General features: G+C 37.4%; 1 protein-coding gene across 2 annotated transcripts; it reads left to right on the forward strand.

The window, feature by feature from the left end:
• The first annotated feature begins 762 nt into the window (after positions 1-762).
• On the forward strand, positions 763-15,615 carry tars1 (threonyl-tRNA synthetase 1). Of its 2 annotated transcripts, none has more exons than XM_026188126.1 (19): positions 763-963; positions 1,674-1,751; positions 2,074-2,264; positions 3,658-3,781; positions 4,316-4,440; positions 5,196-5,313; positions 5,411-5,475; positions 5,879-5,957; positions 6,187-6,333; positions 6,838-6,936; positions 8,050-8,216; positions 8,807-8,969; positions 10,274-10,411; positions 12,396-12,473; positions 12,558-12,658; positions 13,911-14,015; positions 14,271-14,343; positions 15,118-15,232; positions 15,362-15,615. In XM_026188126.1, exons 1-19 carry the CDS (start codon positions 904-906, stop codon positions 15,508-15,510), a joined length of 2,175 nt encoding a protein of 724 aa, XP_026043911.1. In that variant the 5' UTR covers positions 763-903; the 3' UTR covers positions 15,511-15,615. The 2 variants fall into 2 exon arrangements, with proteins under 2 accessions (XP_026043911.1, XP_026043912.1); XM_026188127.1 differs by lacking the exon at positions 763-963 and adding an exon at positions 1,211-1,334.
• Positions 15,616-17,103: the final 1,488 nt, after the last annotated feature.

Genomic DNA, 17,103 nt, shown 5'->3' on the forward strand with positions numbered 1-17,103 from the left:
AGATCATGTGAAAAAGTTTACCAATCACTCCTAGAGTCGAAGTGACAATAGTGTCTCATCACAATGTGTTTTTTTTTTTATGTTCAAAAATTCTATTCTTTGGAAAGTACTTCAAATTTATGTATACAATTAGCTTAATGTAAATGCCTTGAGCCAGACATTTTGTTTAAGTACTTTACTTTAGAAAAACAGTTTGGGGAAGTGCAAATGATGTCATCTTATAAAAAACCATCGACTTTATGTTGTTGAATAAATAAGACATACAAGAGCAAAAGAGCAGTCTCAATCATACCCATTATATCTACAAATCGATCTATGTGTTTTTATATTACCTGTTTAGATCTACATACAGACCTAGTGCGCAATGTTGCGTCAGAATCTGCTGATGCAATAGACTATTCTGGTAGCGTGAAGGTTACAGTAAGTCGTTAATAAAATGCGAAAAAGGACAGATCATAGTGGCCTCATCACAACGTGTCTTCGTGCGTGTGTGTGTGTGTGTGTGTGTGTGTGTGCGATGCTTCTACATCCCGTGCTTCATACAAGGTGCACTGACCAAGTGTTCAGGAGAACAACTGAAATCGAAAATCATTACATATAAATAAATAAATAAATAAAAATCTAGCTTGATATCGTGATATGTGATTGCATTTCCTTATTGAAATACATAAAATGAGGTTTGGCATTAGACTTTTTAATTAATGGACACAAACTTTGAAAGAAATACGACGTGTTACATCACCCTCCTCTGACAGGAAGCACCGCCCAAGAGCACCGCCTGCAAGCTTGCATCAGAATATCCGGGCAACGTCATCAATCTTTCCCCGGCACCTTGCACCGCTTGCAGTAGATATACCTCAGACTTTATCTCTCGGTTTAAAGTAGGATAGCTTTAAACTCCTTATGGCTGAGAAGACTGTCGTGGATAAAATGAGCGAATTACAAGTGGACGAAGGCAAAAAGGTGAGACTTCAGTCTGTGTTTTAAGTCATGTAAAGCGGTTTGCAGTTAGCCTAGCCTATCGTTAGGACCATGCTGTCATTTAGCCACTCAGTAAGAACTTTTCGGCTAGCTGGCTTTCATGGGGATTTTTGTGTTGGCTTTACTGAAAATTGTTCATCTTAAGGGAACTAGCGAAAGTGTTCATTATTTCATGTTTTTGTTATGAACTTTACCACGGCAACAACAGTTATGTCTATTTGGCTAAGTTGGTTTGGCTAATGTAGCAAATCAGTACACGTACACTAAGGCTCAAGCCGGACTATATTCAGAATTGCGACAGTTTAATATTTCTTTCTATGTTGGTAGGCTCACACACGTCAGACCAGCTTAAGGTATTGAATGACTAGCTTGGGTTCTCCTTCTAAATCGGCACACCCAAGTGCTTTAAGTAGTTGTAACACAGCATTTTGTGCAAGGTTTTGTTATGTTTTGATCTTACTGAATATGCTAAAGTAGCAACAAGAAAGATGTATTTAAAATAACCGATATGTATACATTTTTAATTTGCCCAATATTATCTGCATTCGTTACTATTATTAAATGATCAGTTGGTAGGAGTGTACATTTTACATTTCCATGGAAACTTTGTCCATGAGACCCTTCAAACATGTTTTTCACCTAGTTTCTTTTTTATAAAAGTTAAATAATTACATGGTGTGATATGTGTACAGGAAGGAACTGGAAGTGGTAAAGATGGAGGAAAGAAGAAGGGTAAAAATGCTGCTGAAGACTCTGGAGGCAGGGCTGAGGTGAGTTATTATATTGTCAGGAAATATATTGTCATGTTGTACTGCTATTATTAGATCTTGTTTTTCAAGAACATGAATCATGTACTTGTGTAGATCTGTGTCATCTCAAAGCAACCACCCATTGGCTTCAAGATAGTGTTTTTGTTTTTGTTGTTGCTGTTTTTTTTGTAATGACATTATTCAAAACACAGATTCCCTAAAAAAAATTTGACCCAATGATTGTTACATAAAAAATAAATACAATTAAAACTGCAATGAGTAGACAGAAGAAATGACAATGAAAGGCTTGCTTATCTACTCTCTTTTATTTTACTTTTTTCAGCTGTCACCACAGCCTCAATACATTGAGGAACGTCTTACTTTGTACACAAAGCTGAAAGCAGAGCATGATGCTCTGATGGCAGAAAGAGCTGCAAAGGATAGCAAACCTATCAAGGTTACTCTGCCTGATGGAAAGGTTGTTGAGGCGGAGTCCTGGAAGACCACACCGTACAAGGTGGCCTGTGGCATCAGGTCAGTGCTACAGAATGTACTTTTTCAAAGATGACCCCCTTTTTGTATTTCCTGTAATCATTTTTAGTTTCTAATGGCTTCACAACTCTAAAGGCAAAATTGGAAGCAGCTGGAAATCACACTTGTCAACTTTTGACTGTCTGCTGAAGACAAGAAAATAATGGGGTAAAAAAGCAAAACTTGGTTTGGTTTTGCTTGGAATGTTATCCCTTAGTACCATCCAATGTAAAGTGATTGTAAAAAGGGGTACACATGAACATAAATTTTGGCAGCTACATAACAATCATTGGGGGGGGAGGCTATCCATGTGTTTGGGTTTTTTTGTTTTTTTTTTGTTTTTTGTTTTTTTCCCATTTCATAATCTTTTTATAGATGACAAATGTCTCAGCCCCAAGACTTAAAAAGTAATTTAAGTATTTGTTTTCTTTAAATTGCACTGGACTGTTAATGGCATTATTAGCACGCAGTGTATATCCCTGTCAGTAAAAACACACATTGTAAGGCCGATATAATTACATTTGGAATGATCAATTCTCAATGTAAAACAAAATATTTAGGTTCTGTGTAGGGTGGGTAAATATCAGGATTTACTGGCAGTACACTTCTCATTACTAGTCATAGTGAAACCACCCAATGAAATCCACATATAATGAAACTTAAGTGTTTTAGTCCTACTTTTCATAATACTACAAACGTGTACATATTAACTAGATCATTAACTACACTCTACAAAAAATATTGAGGCATGCTTCTTAATTGTTGCATTCATGTGTTTTCACTCTGCCTTTACAAAGATTTGTGGGAGGAAACAAATGTTAGAGTTAGCTCATTAAATTTGAGTGTGATACTGTTGCAATAGGAAATTTCTTCCCTCTGAGATATTCGACTATCAACTGTGTCATTAAGTGGCAGAGCACGTAAAGTTACAGACTGGGGTCACAGAGTGCTGAGGTGCATAAAGGTTAACAACACACTGTTGATTCAGTAACTGCAGAGCCCAAAGCTTCCTCTGGAATTAACATCATCACCAGGAGCTTCCTAGCTTGGGTTTTCATGGCAGCTTCTGTAGTTTTGTGTAGGTGGCCCAGTACTTTTTGTGCTATGTCATTTAATATAAAAGTTTGCATTTCATCATATTTGTCCAGGCATTTACTCATATAATGATAAAATATGTGATGTCTTTGTTCTCTTGTTGGCCATTTCTCAATAAGGTAGAACAGAAATTCTGCTAATCACAAGGATATGGCAGAGCTATTCCCAAACTCCCTCTCCACATGTCTGAGTGTGAGAAAATAAAAGGCAAATTGTGTTGTGCTACATAAATAAGCATTTGCCATTTTATTTCTGTGTCTGTACATTATTGTGATGTAGACTATTTGTGTCTTGTGTTCAGTCAAGGCCTTGCTGACAACACGGTGATTGCCAAAGTAAACGATAGTGTATGGGACCTGGACAGACCTTTAGAAGAAGACTGCAGCCTTCAGTTGCTCAAGTTTGATGACGAGGAAGCTCAAGCTGTAAGTCAGATTTTTCTTTTCTCTCCCTGCTTGTACTACATTGTTTAGAAGCATAGTTTTGGAAATTGATGCTCACCATCTTCTGGATACACAGCGTCATGCTCGCTAAACATCAAAGCTTCAGTTACCTTTTGCTTTGTAAAAGCCATATTTATATACTTGCAAAATCTTCTTTTTTTCTTTTTACACAGGTGTTTTGTTTTCAAAGCATGCAGTTAAAGCCTCAGTTCTCAGTGTATTAATTTATAATGTGCATTTTCTTTTGGGTCTCCTTTGTGCAGTTCCTCAGAATTCAATGACTGGTGTTCCTGGTGTGAATTTGATAAGCAGTGTCACTAGTTCCTTGTTTTTAAACTGGTTTTATAATACTGGCTTCATTCTTTTGTATTGTCAGCTTTTTCTCTGCTCTTTGTCATTAACAAGGAATCTGTTCAGTGTCACAACCTTGATATTTCCCCTTAAAAGTCTTAGTAACACAAACGGTTTGAATACTCCTGTTTTCTAAATTTGCCAAAACTTCTGTATTTTCATTAGGTTTACTGGCACTCCAGTGCTCATATCATGGGTGAAGCAATGGAAAGGGTGTATGGGGGCTGCCTCTGCTACGGTCCCCCTATCGAGAATGGCTTCTACTATGACATGTTCCTAGAAAACAATGAGTGAGTTTCGTATGCTCTAAGTTCAGAGTTTCTGTCTAATTAGTGGTGTTAGTCTGCATCCAGTGATATTTTTGGTCTGTACCTCAGGGCTTAGCAGCTGTCAATCTGGTTTACTGTCTTCAGACCAGAAGCAAACACAAAACAGACAGATTGTAACTACACTAATGCTGTCTAGCTGGGGCTATGTGTGGGGACTGAAAAACATCTTTCTACATATTTCTGTTGGAATAACAAGTCTATTCAAATTAAACAATGAGAAACAACTTAAGGGAAGCTTTGAAAGGGGGATTGAGACACCTTCAGAAATTTCAACAAGTTTTCCTCATAAACAACTTCTTAACTTGACCTTTTTGGATCCACGTCTCTCTGCTTTAGGCTGCAGGAAAGCTTGAGCAGTGCTGTCTAATTAATTCTACAACCTCCTTAATGAAGCCATTTTATGCTAATGGGATTCTTGGAGACTGTTTTCTTTTTTACAAGGATATTTTGACATTGCGTAAGCCCTAAAGCCGAGGACTTTAAAGTAGTTGCCCATCCTTGGATGAGGTTATCTGTATTACGAAGACTTATAAAATTATTCTGTTGGACAAAAGTCTGTTCTCATGGTTAAATATCTGGTCACATCCATGCTGCCCTTTGGAAAGCATGGCAGACTAAATTTAGCAGTGGAGGCAGTTTGCATATTAATGTGGGGTTTTAAGTGAGAAAGTGTTCAGTGTGCAGTTCTTGGTGTGATTTCTTGATGTTTTGGACAGGGGTGTATCGAGCAATGACTTCCCCTGTCTGGAGAGTTTGTGCAAGAAAATCATCAAGGAGAAGCAGCCGTTTGAGAGGCTCGAGATAAAGAAGGAAACTCTCTTGGAAATGTTCAAGGTATCTTTAAACAACAGCACACGAATATGGAACAAAAATTCAATTGATTTGATGATTTTTTTTTTTTTTTTAAACATAATCTTTTGTTTTTTTCTAGTACAACACGTTTAAGTGCCGCATTCTGAATGAGAAAGTCACCACTCCCACTACCACAGTCTACAGGTGGGTCAGTGAATGTAATAGTATCCTGGTGATATATTCTTTTTTTGTTTGTTTGTTTGTTTGTTTGTTAATCTCAAGCAAATCAAATAAAAAAACCAGATGCACTTTATTACAGGTGCCTCAGACTTTAACTATCATCCAAAACAATTTTTTAAAAATACCGTAATGTGACTATGATATGTGTGTATATATATTATTTATTTAAATTTGAAAGAGATATTGATTTGCAACTGCACTACTTAATTGGTTAAAGATGCTGTGTTTAGTTCTTTCTGTCACAGACTGGGTCGACATTTCGGCGCTACATTCAAAACACAGCTGGTTCTCCTAGTCAGTATTTATTTTAAATATAGAACAAAACAGGTGACTAAGTGAACTAAAGCTACAATATTTTCCATTTCAGATGTGGTCCCTTAATTGATTTATGCCGGGGACCTCATGTGAGACACACTGGAAAAATCAAGGCACTCAAGATACACAAGGTTAGACTTTTTGCTATCAGCCGTGTAAATTTATTGAACAAACTTGCAGTTAACAATATATGTGGATATAAGAGAGATTTAAAATACTGGAGTCTGTGTCCTGAATGTCTGGCTGTAAGCACATTTGTCCCTATTTTTAGAGCAAAGTTACCCTTTGTTTTATCCCCAAGGGATTTGATGGACCCAAAAGAATGATGAAAAAGCTTACGTACTCCCTTTTGTGTGCTAGAATTCATCCACATACTGGGAGGGAAAGGCGGACATGGAAACCCTCCAGAGGATCTATGGAATCTCCTTTCCTGACCCCAAAATGCTTAAAGACTGGGAAAAGTTTCAGGAGGAGGCCAAGAACAGAGATCACCGCAAACTAGGCCGGGTAAGAATTGAAATGTAAATGAGCTGTGAGTTAGGAAAATGGTCTCTTACAGGTTTCACTGTTCGCAGTCTCTTGGTATTGCAAGAAGAAAATTTGAAATGTACAGAGTAAAGTACTCGAACTAGTTTTTGAACAGTGTGAAAACATGTATGATCTTTAAATCGGTTAATAGCATGTGTAAATAAGTTTTATTTAGTGAATTGTTTGGTAAGCTCATAAACTGATTGTCACATACTGACATTAATATAGCATGATGGAAAAATATCCATGAAGCAGATTTTAGTTTGCTGGTTATTGAAAGAAAACCCATAGTCGTCAGCTCAGAGTGTAGGGTGTTGCAGCCATATTTTCAGTGTGATGAAGGCGTGGAAAAGGGCACATACCTAGACAAACCCTATTTAAAGCTTAAATATGTCACGAGGTGTCTTCAAATTGAAACCACTTGTTTGATGGCTCTTTTTAATTTTCTGTCTCTAACAAACCCTATTTTCTTTTTACATTCAGGAGCAGGACCTGTTCTTCTTCCATGACCTGAGTCCAGGGAGCTGCTTTTTCCTGCCTAAGGGAGCCTTCATCTACAACACCCTGATTGAGTTCATCAGAGTAAGGCTGAGTTGTCAGACCCACTGATAATTACTGTGATCTAACACTGAGCTTGGAGATGTAGAAAAAAGAGAGGTTATTAGGGAGAAAGTTTACATTTGCAGGAGGAAGAAGAAGAAGTTCTGCGATGATGAAAATGGCTTTATAATGCACACAAGAAAAAAACGCTCCAATTTAAGCCATGTGTCATATACTTTAATACAGAGAACTAAAAAGGGATTGGTAATGTTTTGATAATACAGCATTAAATCAGTGTCTTAAGCAAAGGCCAGATGAATAGGAAAATAATTCATGTTTTCTTTCCACAACAGTAATGCTGTAAATGGAAGCTTGACACATCCAATTTATGCTTATTTAATAAAATATTGTTTTGGCCAGGTAATAGAAAAGCATTGCTCAATGTGATGTTTACCTTCTGACACACAAATTCACTTGTGAATCTCAGAAAAGCTTATTATTATCCAACACTTATTTAAAATATATTGAAACACTGACAGCATTAAAGGAAAGCTTTATTTACACCTGTTCTATTATACAGACACATAAAAGTCAATCTTTTTCAAAGCATTTATTTTCCTGGGTTTCCAGTCAGTGCAGTCATAATAGAAAACACATTCAAGGCAATTTCACTTAAATAGATTTCTGACTGAGCAGATTTGGAGTAATGAGATTTGTTTTGTTCAAAAAACAAAAAATGGTTCTGCATTCTGCTTTCACAAACAACAAAACACCGAAAACATATCAGCAGATATCAGGATTTAAAAGAAATGACAGATTATTTTATAATATCATCTGTCTTTGATTCGAACAAACCAATCAGCTCATGGTGAATTAAAGCAATACAAAAGTGAATACCCTTATATTTCAGTTTTTTCCCCAAACTCTTCATAATATATGAACAAACAGGAGAATGCAAATATGCAGCAGTATAAACATGTTTGCTTGCAGAGTTGTTTACCATTTTATTTATGCATACGTCCCTTATTAGAGAGTCTCCAGGTGTTGACAGAAACCACTTCAGCCAGTTGTTTGTAGAGGTGATGGATACACAGAATTGTGAAGCTGAGCTTTTTGGAAGACTTTGTGAGAAAACATTGTCACGTTCATTGCCAGAGTGAGTACAGGAAGAGGGGCTTCCAGGAGGTTGTGACTCCCAATGTCTACAACAGCAAACTCTGGCAGACATCTGGGCATTGGCAGCACTACAGCGAGAACATGTTCTCCTTCGAGGTGGAAAAGGAGATCTTCGCTCTCAAGCCCATGAACTGCCCTGGACACTGGTGAGACTTCTGTTTCCTCACAATCAGAGTTGTTGTCAGGTATAGTTTCAGTTTTAAAGGGCAACTACAAAAGAATGAGGGAAAGAAAAACACTCCTTTTAATGCACAGTGTAGCAAGTGTTGCCTGTAGTGTGAAATATTTATTTTTTTAATACTTGTAATCAGAAGTAACTGCTTGTTGAAGGAAGAGCTGTGTATTACATACATGTCCATTACCATTAAATAAACTCGGACTGCTGTCACAAAAGAAAATGCTTGTCAGCCAGTTCAGCTCAATGTTTGCTGTGTTTTCAGTTGTTGGCCGAGGACACTTGCTGCTGCATTGCAGTGCAAAGAAGCAGACTGCAGTTATTTGTATTCACATCTTTTATCTCTTTCCACTCGTTCAGACTTTTGGTTGTCCACAAAGATGACCTCTCTGAAAATCACACTGTAATCAAAATTGATCTTCAAAGTGTTGAATATCAGTTAAATCAAATATTACACTCAGGTTTTCACAGCAGAGCATTTTTTAGGTATTGTGATTACTCTAGGTATAAGTTGGCAGTTGCATCTTTGTGTATTTTATACATATGTTTGTTTGGCACCAGTTTGATGTTTGATCACCGGCCTCGCTCCTGGAGAGAGCTGCCTTTTCGCATGGCCGACTTTGGTGTCCTGCACAGGAACGAGCTGTCAGGAGCTCTGACTGGCCTCACCCGTGTCCGCCGCTTCCAGCAGGACGATGCTCACATCTTCTGCTCCATGGACCAGGTGAGATGTGCATTGAAATGTGTACAACACACATTTTGGCTTTATATGAGCCCGATGAGACCAGTAAGAATTGTTTTACACTTAAAAATCTGTTTACAGTCTTGGCGTTTCCCACTAGGTATGTGGGGCCAAAAAATTATTTAAAGGATACGTAGGATGCTAATTTCCGATTAGTAGAGCAGCTTTGCATCCTACTTCAATATAATGGATATTTACGCATGGATGATCGGTTCACTTTAAAGGCAATTGTTACTGGTTGAGTGCGAAGCCTTCAGTTGAGACTGAAGAAAAGTAAAATAAATCTGAGTGTCGCATACACCCCTCCTGAACTGTCAGCAGTTGGGTTTCTTTTAACAAAAAAGACAATACCCCTGACTCTGCTATATCAACTTTTGTTTCCTCCTTTAAAGCATGACCATGTTCAGTGTTATTTGACTGAAATACTAAATTCATTACTCTTTAGAAAAGGATACCATTCATACCAGTGTAATATTTTAAGTCACATTTATTACTGAAATACTTTCTAAAAAACGTTTTAATTTTTAATACATTTCCAAAGAACGGCACAGTTGTAACTGGTGCAAACAAACAATATTTGGAAAGACCAAAAAAGTTTCTTAATTTTTCGGTTCATAAGTCTTATTACAGCAGCCGTGATCACACTGATTAATTTTCTCCGTGAAGGCACTGGATTGGATGTTTAATTATTTTGATTGCACTTGTGCACAAATTATTTCATTTTTAATTTTTCTCTTTCATTGCAGCAGCTGGAAAGCACTGCTTGTAGTCGTTTTTGTTTGTTTGTTTTTTGTTGCTGTTTGTGGTGGTGTGGTTTTGTTTTTGTTGTTGTTTTGGGTTGTTTTTTTCCCCCCCAGTATTTAGAATCATGCAAAACAGACTGCAGGAGATATGCTCTTATGTTGCATTAAATTGATAATCAGTGACTTCAGCACATGGTTTACATAGAAAAGAAAGCAATCATTTTCCTTTCAGTTATTCTTATCGTGTATTTTCCTTCACCTTCAAAGCACTCACTCGTTATTTATTTATTTATTTTTTTCAATTATGATGAAATCTTTGTGGTTGTTAGTTTTTGGGTTTTTTTGTTGTTGTTGTTGTTGTTGTTTTTAAATAAACCAAAAGTTGAGCATCTTATCAAACAAAATAATTAGGTTTCCTTCTCTAGCTATCCTAACACAAACAAACATGAAATCAGCAGCAGAAATTACATTTGTAGCCATGTCCAGATGGATGATGCAAACACTATTGCTTTTTTGTTTTCTTTCTTTTATCACTGACCTCAGATTGAGTCCGAGATCAAGGGATGCCTGGACTTCCTGCGGACTGTTTATGATGTCTTTGGCTTCACTTTTAAACTCAACCTTTCCACGAGACCAGAGAAGTTCCTGGGAGACCCAGAGGTCTGGGACCAAGCAGAGAAGGTATTCAAAAGGCCTCTAGCTTCACTACATGTAGAAAATAAGAAAACGCTCAGTCAGTGTCTCACTGGAACATTAAGATTCTGATGTGAGACATTGTTAAGATGTAAATTCTAGCGCCACTCCACTGACAGCGAATGGAGAAGTGAGATTTGCAGACCCTAAGTACATTTAAATTTTAATGAGTTTTTTTTGTGGACTTGCAATCATGTCTGAAGAAGGGTTTTTTACGCTTTGAAACCGTCCACGTATTGTTGCTTTAACTGTCTGCTTTTGCTGCCAAATCAAGTTCACAAGTTCTGTATTTTACATCTGTAGTTCGGCTCTAATTTGCTCAGCTTGTCTTTTAAACAAGCATAAACAAATAATAGAAGTGAGTTGGACTGAGTCATAATTAGGCTTTATTGCTCGGTGTTGTGGGTAACAGCGTTGCAGCTTTTCATGAATGACATCAAGCATCTCTGCTGGGACAACCTGAATTGTAGGAGATGAATCTGTAGAGCCACTGTTAAATGATGGTTACTAAATGCCACATATATACTGCATTGTTGTTCCCACAGCACTAGTCCATGAAGGACATAAAGTGTTTATTTGTCTGGCAAGCCTGTGCTGGCTGCCTTTGAATGGTTGAAAAAGTTTGACTGATGTAAAGCATGTGTTGAATTAACTTTCACACGGCCTTTACTCTTCTCTTTATCTGATTGCAGAGGTATTTTATTTCAGCAGTTGGATAACTATTTCATCTGCACATTGCCACACTCGATTCATGTCACAAAGATGTTCAATTATGTTTTCCTCTAAGTGGTTTTTTGTTTGTTTTTTTTACTCTGTTGGAAACTTTCATCTGGCAGAATAAGCTGATACATTTTGTACCTTGTTGTCACCACTTCATTGATTTTTTTTTTTTGATTTTTTTTTGATTTTTGATTTTTTAATCATGATTTTGTTTTTTGTGGTGGCGGGTTTGTCATTATAATCTAGTGCAGTCTTCTTGGTGGAGGTTCAAGATACATCCTCTGTTTTTTTTTATAACGGAAAATGTTCAAATGTTTTAAACCCATGAGCCACTAGAAAATATGGTTTACATTTTTGTTCTCAGGCACTGATAAATTACCATGAACTGTAGCTACACTCATTCTTGAATAGATAGAACATAATAGCAGGGTAGAAGAAGAGAAAAGCATACTTACTCTTTATTACTGGCTCTGTCTGCCCTTCTGTTTTTCAATTTATGGGTATTGTAGAAACCTGAAAGAGTTCCTTTTCCTTTCTGCTCCCTTTTTACAGTCACTGGTGTCATCATTCAGTTCTCAGTCCTTCCGTTTTTAATTTAATTTTCAAGCATATCTTTTGTCTGCTGGGAGAAAAGCATTACTGATGGAAGTTATTTTTAGGCTATTTCATTATCAATAAATTGATTGGTTACAGTTACTATTAAAGTTTTAAAGACTATGTAGTTTGCTGATAAGTAGCACACTACAAATATAATTCAAATGCTACAGTATAAAAATTAAATGTACTGTATCTTACTGACTGCACATGTTAATTATGGGCTGCTGCTATCTTTTTCTAATTAACAGTTAGTCACAGTTCTTAGAATAGAAATAAAAGCCATAAAAAATATCAGCTTGCAAGTTGAACAGCTGTCTTACTTAACCTGTCATCTGAAGAAAGCACTCTTTAAATGCAGCACTGACTTTTAATGATTAATGTGTCCCACACAAAGGTGGAAAATTATACACACAAAAGTGACTGGGGAACTTGGCATCGTGCTTGGAAGAAACTGCTGCATATTTCCCTCAGCTCGTTACTTCCCACAAGCAACCATAAAATATTATTGAGACGTTAGCATTTCTCAGTTCAGTGATTAGTTCCAGATGAAGAAAAGGTCAGGTCTAAAGGAGGAGCCTTGCTTAACACCTCTGTTTACCTGCACGTTTGTCAGAAACTGACATGGTAATAAAGCAGTTATTGTTTGTATTTACAGCAACTGGAGAATAGCTTGAATGAATTCGGAGAGAAATGGGTTCTAAACCCAGGTGACGGAGCTTTCTACGGACCCAAGGTGAGCTGTGCGCTGCACTAATGATGTAGCTAAACTGTGGAACTGCAGAAGGGTCGCTTTTGATCACAAGTCTTTTGTCTGCAGATCGACATTCAGATCAAGGATGCCATTGGTCGATACCATCAGTGCGCTACTATTCAGCTCGATTTCCAGCTCCCGATCCGCTTCAACCTCACGTTTGTCAGGTAACGACAAGTTTTATATGTTGGGTAATTAAATTTATGGCCCATGGGATAAGCTAAAGTGTCAGTGAGAAAGCAGGAAATCCAGTAACCAAATAGCGATGAGTAATATTCTTAATATGTAAATAAACCCCCTGACTTGGAGACAGTTAACTTGTCTGCCAAAAAAACATTACAAAATTATCTGTCTTCATTACAGCTTTATGACAATACCCAGTAATAAAGCTTATAAGTGCAAGACCAACAAAAAGGAGCACCACCATAGCAATTATCTGTTTCTCTTTATAGTGCTTAAAATGTATAAAGTCTAGAAGCAGAGCTCCCCCCCCCCCACCCCCCAGTCTTTTTGTAACAATAATAAATGATATTTCTAGCAATAACAAAATAGTAGTACTTTCACTTTGCCTCAGTCTGAGAACACCTCAAACGGCTTCTGTCATTGTCTGTATAGCAGGAAGGAACAGACAAGAATTACAGCTGTCACAGGTGATGAGATCAGAAGTGACAGAAAATTCAGAGCTTCATGCGACTGGAAAATGTCAGTCTGTGACCTATAAATGTGATTTTCACTTATTACCATAGTTCATGTGTACAATATGATCATACTCACGTATACAGTAATGCATACTCTTTTCCATTAATGGCATTTTAGGGAAATTTTACCAGTTATGCAAGTCTCACCTATTATTATACATCTCACGATTCAGGTCATATTGTTGTCTTTTCAAACTGTCTTTAATTGGTCATTTCTTCACTGTTGTTGCATCACTTCATAAACTGTTTAAATTACATTAGGTGATGTTTGTCAGTAGCTAATTAAATGATCTGTTGCCTTGAAAATTCACCTTGGTAAATAATTAACCTGTAAAGCATAATTGAAAGTATTAGTAGAAGCTGGCAGTTGGAGTTTGAGTTTTACACATCATGTCGTGCACTGAGTGCCATCTTTCACAAAAGGGCAGTGGCTGCATGAAAATTTAGATGTTTTATTTCTGTCTGGGGGGAGGTGAATAAGGTGACATCACAATATAAAATTGAGAATTAGATAAAAGACACTCTAGTCATTAAATAGCATATGCTGTCCTCACCTGTTTGTTAATTGGCCCTCCATCATTTTCTATTGATTGCTTTTTGTAAGTCCCTCACTTAAAACGGACATAAGTCTGAGTTTTGTCCTGTATAAATGGTTGTGTTTGCTGAGGGGAAATTTTCACTCTGTTATTTTTTTTTTTTCCCTTTCCAACAACCTTTGTAGCCACGATGGTGACGACAAGAAGAGACCTGTGATCATCCACAGAGCAATCCTGGGATCAGTAGAGAGGATGATCGCTATTCTCACTGAAAACTACGGGGGCAAATGGTTTGTAAACAATCAGTTTAAAAAGGTTGATTTGTGAAGTAGCACCATTCTTGATTTTTGACATTTTTGGTTTATTGCTGTTCTTTCAGACTGTTCCCATGATTTCTTGATTAATGGGCTAGAAATGGAAGCATGACAGCTCAGTGGGGGGTGGGCGGGTGACATTTTTTTTACATGGGTTTCTGGCAGACGGGCAGGTTTCTGGCCTGTTTTTTAATAATCAGCTAAATGCAAATATGTCCTCCTCTGTTTCAGGCCTCTGTGGCTCTCTCCTCGTCAAGTGATGGTTGTACCCGTGGGACCAACCTGTGAAGAGTATGCTGAGAAAGTAAGAACTGACCTTGGCTGCTTCCGTATTTACATTTAAAGGACATTACAAACAGCACCCTCAGGCTGTTGAGCACTTTAATTTAACTTTATACATATTTTGTTATGTTATCACAGACTGGAGTCATTCAGTACTGCAGTATTTAAGGATCATTAGTTTCGTCTCTATTAAACTACTGCATGCTTTGCCGAAATTCAGCCTGCTTTGTTGCCTCAGCTTTTAAGTGTATAATTTTTTAATATTTCTGAACCAAGTCATGCAGGTTTTCGTGAAGCTGTCACACAATGTTTTATTTAAAATTAAAATTAAAGCAATGCTCTGCTACTTAATTAGGATGTTAGTTCATAAATACTAATGGATTTTTCTTCTGAACGTTTTTTGTTTTGATTACAATTTAATTATTTGACATTGGCCTAATCATGGCGAGCACAATGTTATCACACCTAATAAAACTGACTGTCAGAGCTATGAAAATAAAACTCGGTTTGTATTAATGTTTGCTTAGCTTTTAACATGTGTTGGGGACATTCTGGTTGGATATCGTTGGTGCTGAACATATTTGTAAAGGTGGTCTATAGTCCCAATATTGTAATGGGAAAAGAGAACAGCCCCACAGTCCACTGTGATTGTAATGGTTTCTGTAATATGATCTTTATTCTGTTCAGACTAAAATGTGTAACATCTACAGACTTTTTCTTGTAAGCAAATGAATTAATTTCCAAAACGTTCCTGGACTGTTTTAAGTGTTGGTTGTTTCTCTCATTAATGTGGCAGATCAAGCAGGAATTCCACAGCAGCGGCCTCATGACTGACGTGGATCTCGACCCCAGCTGCACCCTGAACAAAAAGATCAGAAATGCACAGTTGGCGCAGTATAACTTCATCCTGGGTCAGTGGCAACACACATTTGTTTCAGTCTTGTCTGTTATTCCTGTCCTTATCGCTTTCTCACTGACCATCTAGATATTGATTTTCCTTCTCTCCCTTTTTGTCTTTGCATGTTTCCCTGTTTGGAAAGTGGTGGGAGAGAAGGAGAAGACGAGCAACACAGTGAACGTACGCACCCGAGACAACAAAGTCCACGGCGAGCACAGTGTGGAGGAGTGCATCAAGCGCCTCAAACAGCTCAAGACCTCCAGGTGTCGGAACGCCGAAGAGGAATTCTAAGAAATCAAAAAACAGTTCCTTGAGTAACATGGGGGTAAAAGGTTGAAATATGTTTTTGATAGGGAATAAAACTGCCTTCAATGTTTTGTCTTTGCTCTTCTTAAATGATTTTTCTGGTATCTTCCTTTTGCTATTTTATATCACTGTTTTTAGTTGTCAAATCACATCGTTAGTATAATTTTCCCTATTCATTGTTCTTAGACAAAATCCAGCTGGTGGGAATGTAATGTGGGGATGTCTTTGAAAGGTTTTCAGACCACTGCTATGAATAAACCAGAGAACATTTTCCAAATGTAATGAAAAGAAGAGTATGAAATGAGGATGATCTGATATCCTCGTGTTGGTGTTGTTCCCAGATCATCATGAAAATGTTGTTCCAGGTTCAACATTGCAAGTGACCAATCACATTGTTGTGACGTTATTTTTTTTGCGCGCCAAGCCATTCGTGCATTTATGAAATTCCAATGTTGCAAGGACAATATCAATTCTGCTTACTGTTTATTAAAGGGTTACGGTTAGGGTCAGGGTCCGTTGATCGGCGGACAGAGGCGGTTTCACGCAGCTTTAGAACAGTTTTTTGTTTTACGTCGCTTTTTCCCGAAGTCGCAAAAGTATGACGTCACAACATTCTGATTGGTCACTTGCAATGTTGATCCTGGAACAACATTTAGTATGATGATCTGGGAACAACACCAACACGAGGATATCAGATCAACCATGAAATGACTTGTACCTCAACTGTCAGTGTGTATCACTCGTTATTTCTTCAGGGAATTGTACTTTAGTTACAATTTTGATAATTAAATCATCTATCCTCGACAGTTGTACCCTGTGGGTTTTTTTTTTTTTGTATTGTAGAAGCAGATTGTTGTTTGCCCAACAGTCACCCAGAAAATGTACAAATTAGACAAGTTTGAGTTCAGAAAAGTAAAAAAAATAATAATAATAATCCAGCACCAAGTTACAAGTCAACAAGAATCTAAATTTCAAAGCTGAAATGAGATGGCTGATGATGATGCTGGTGGGGTGGAAGTGCGGAGACTGTAAAGGGAATATATCCATGTGTAAAAACCGGATCCTTATCACCATCCTCCACTCGTGCATCATACTTTAAGACGGGAATCAGCAGTGTGCTGGCAGGTACACACCTGATGCTATTTATTACACGCTTACTGAGCTTTGGGACCATTTACTGTGCCTGTCTGTGCTGTTAGACTAACGGATGAGTGAGGAAGTTTTATTTAAACACTGGGAAACGCTTCCAGTTACCTATAACCAGTGTGATAATACATGCAGAGAGGATTAAACAAATAAATGTCGCTTCTGCACTTTCACTGCATGTTGATTGTGTTTACTGCACAATCTGTATTGCACCCAACTTGAGTTTAGGGATCATTATTATTCCGGCCACTAGTGGGTGCCATATCTGTGTGTTTTACTTACACAGCTGGAACAGACAAATGAAGACAGGTCTAAAAAGTATGTGCTTTGTATCAATTCCAGAGGATTGAAATTGTAGAAAAAATGGCAACAAACATTATGTACAATAATCTAAAAATACTTTCATTAACCGTTGCATTTATTTGTTCACTT

Source organism: Astatotilapia calliptera, chromosome 12, assembly GCF_900246225.1.
Source record: "Astatotilapia calliptera chromosome 12, fAstCal1.2, whole genome shotgun sequence".
In the NCBI taxonomy this organism is placed as follows: domain Eukaryota; kingdom Metazoa; phylum Chordata; class Actinopteri; order Cichliformes; family Cichlidae; genus Astatotilapia; species Astatotilapia calliptera.

What these genes read in the sequence shown, in the direction of transcription:
- tars1 (XM_026188126.1), top strand. Translation starts at nt 904, where the DNA reads ATGGCTGAGAAGACTGTCGTGGATAAAATGAGCGAATTACAAGTGGAC. An exon ending in GAGCTTTCTACGGACCCAAG is followed by an intron (nt 12,474 to 12,557) that starts GTGAGCTGTGCG and finishes TTTTGTCTGCAG; the next exon opens with ATCGACATTCAGATCAAGGA. An exon ending in GAAAACTACGGGGGCAAATG is followed by an intron (nt 14,016 to 14,270) that starts GTTTGTAAACAA and finishes CCTCTGTTTCAG; the next exon opens with GCCTCTGTGGCTCTCTCCTC.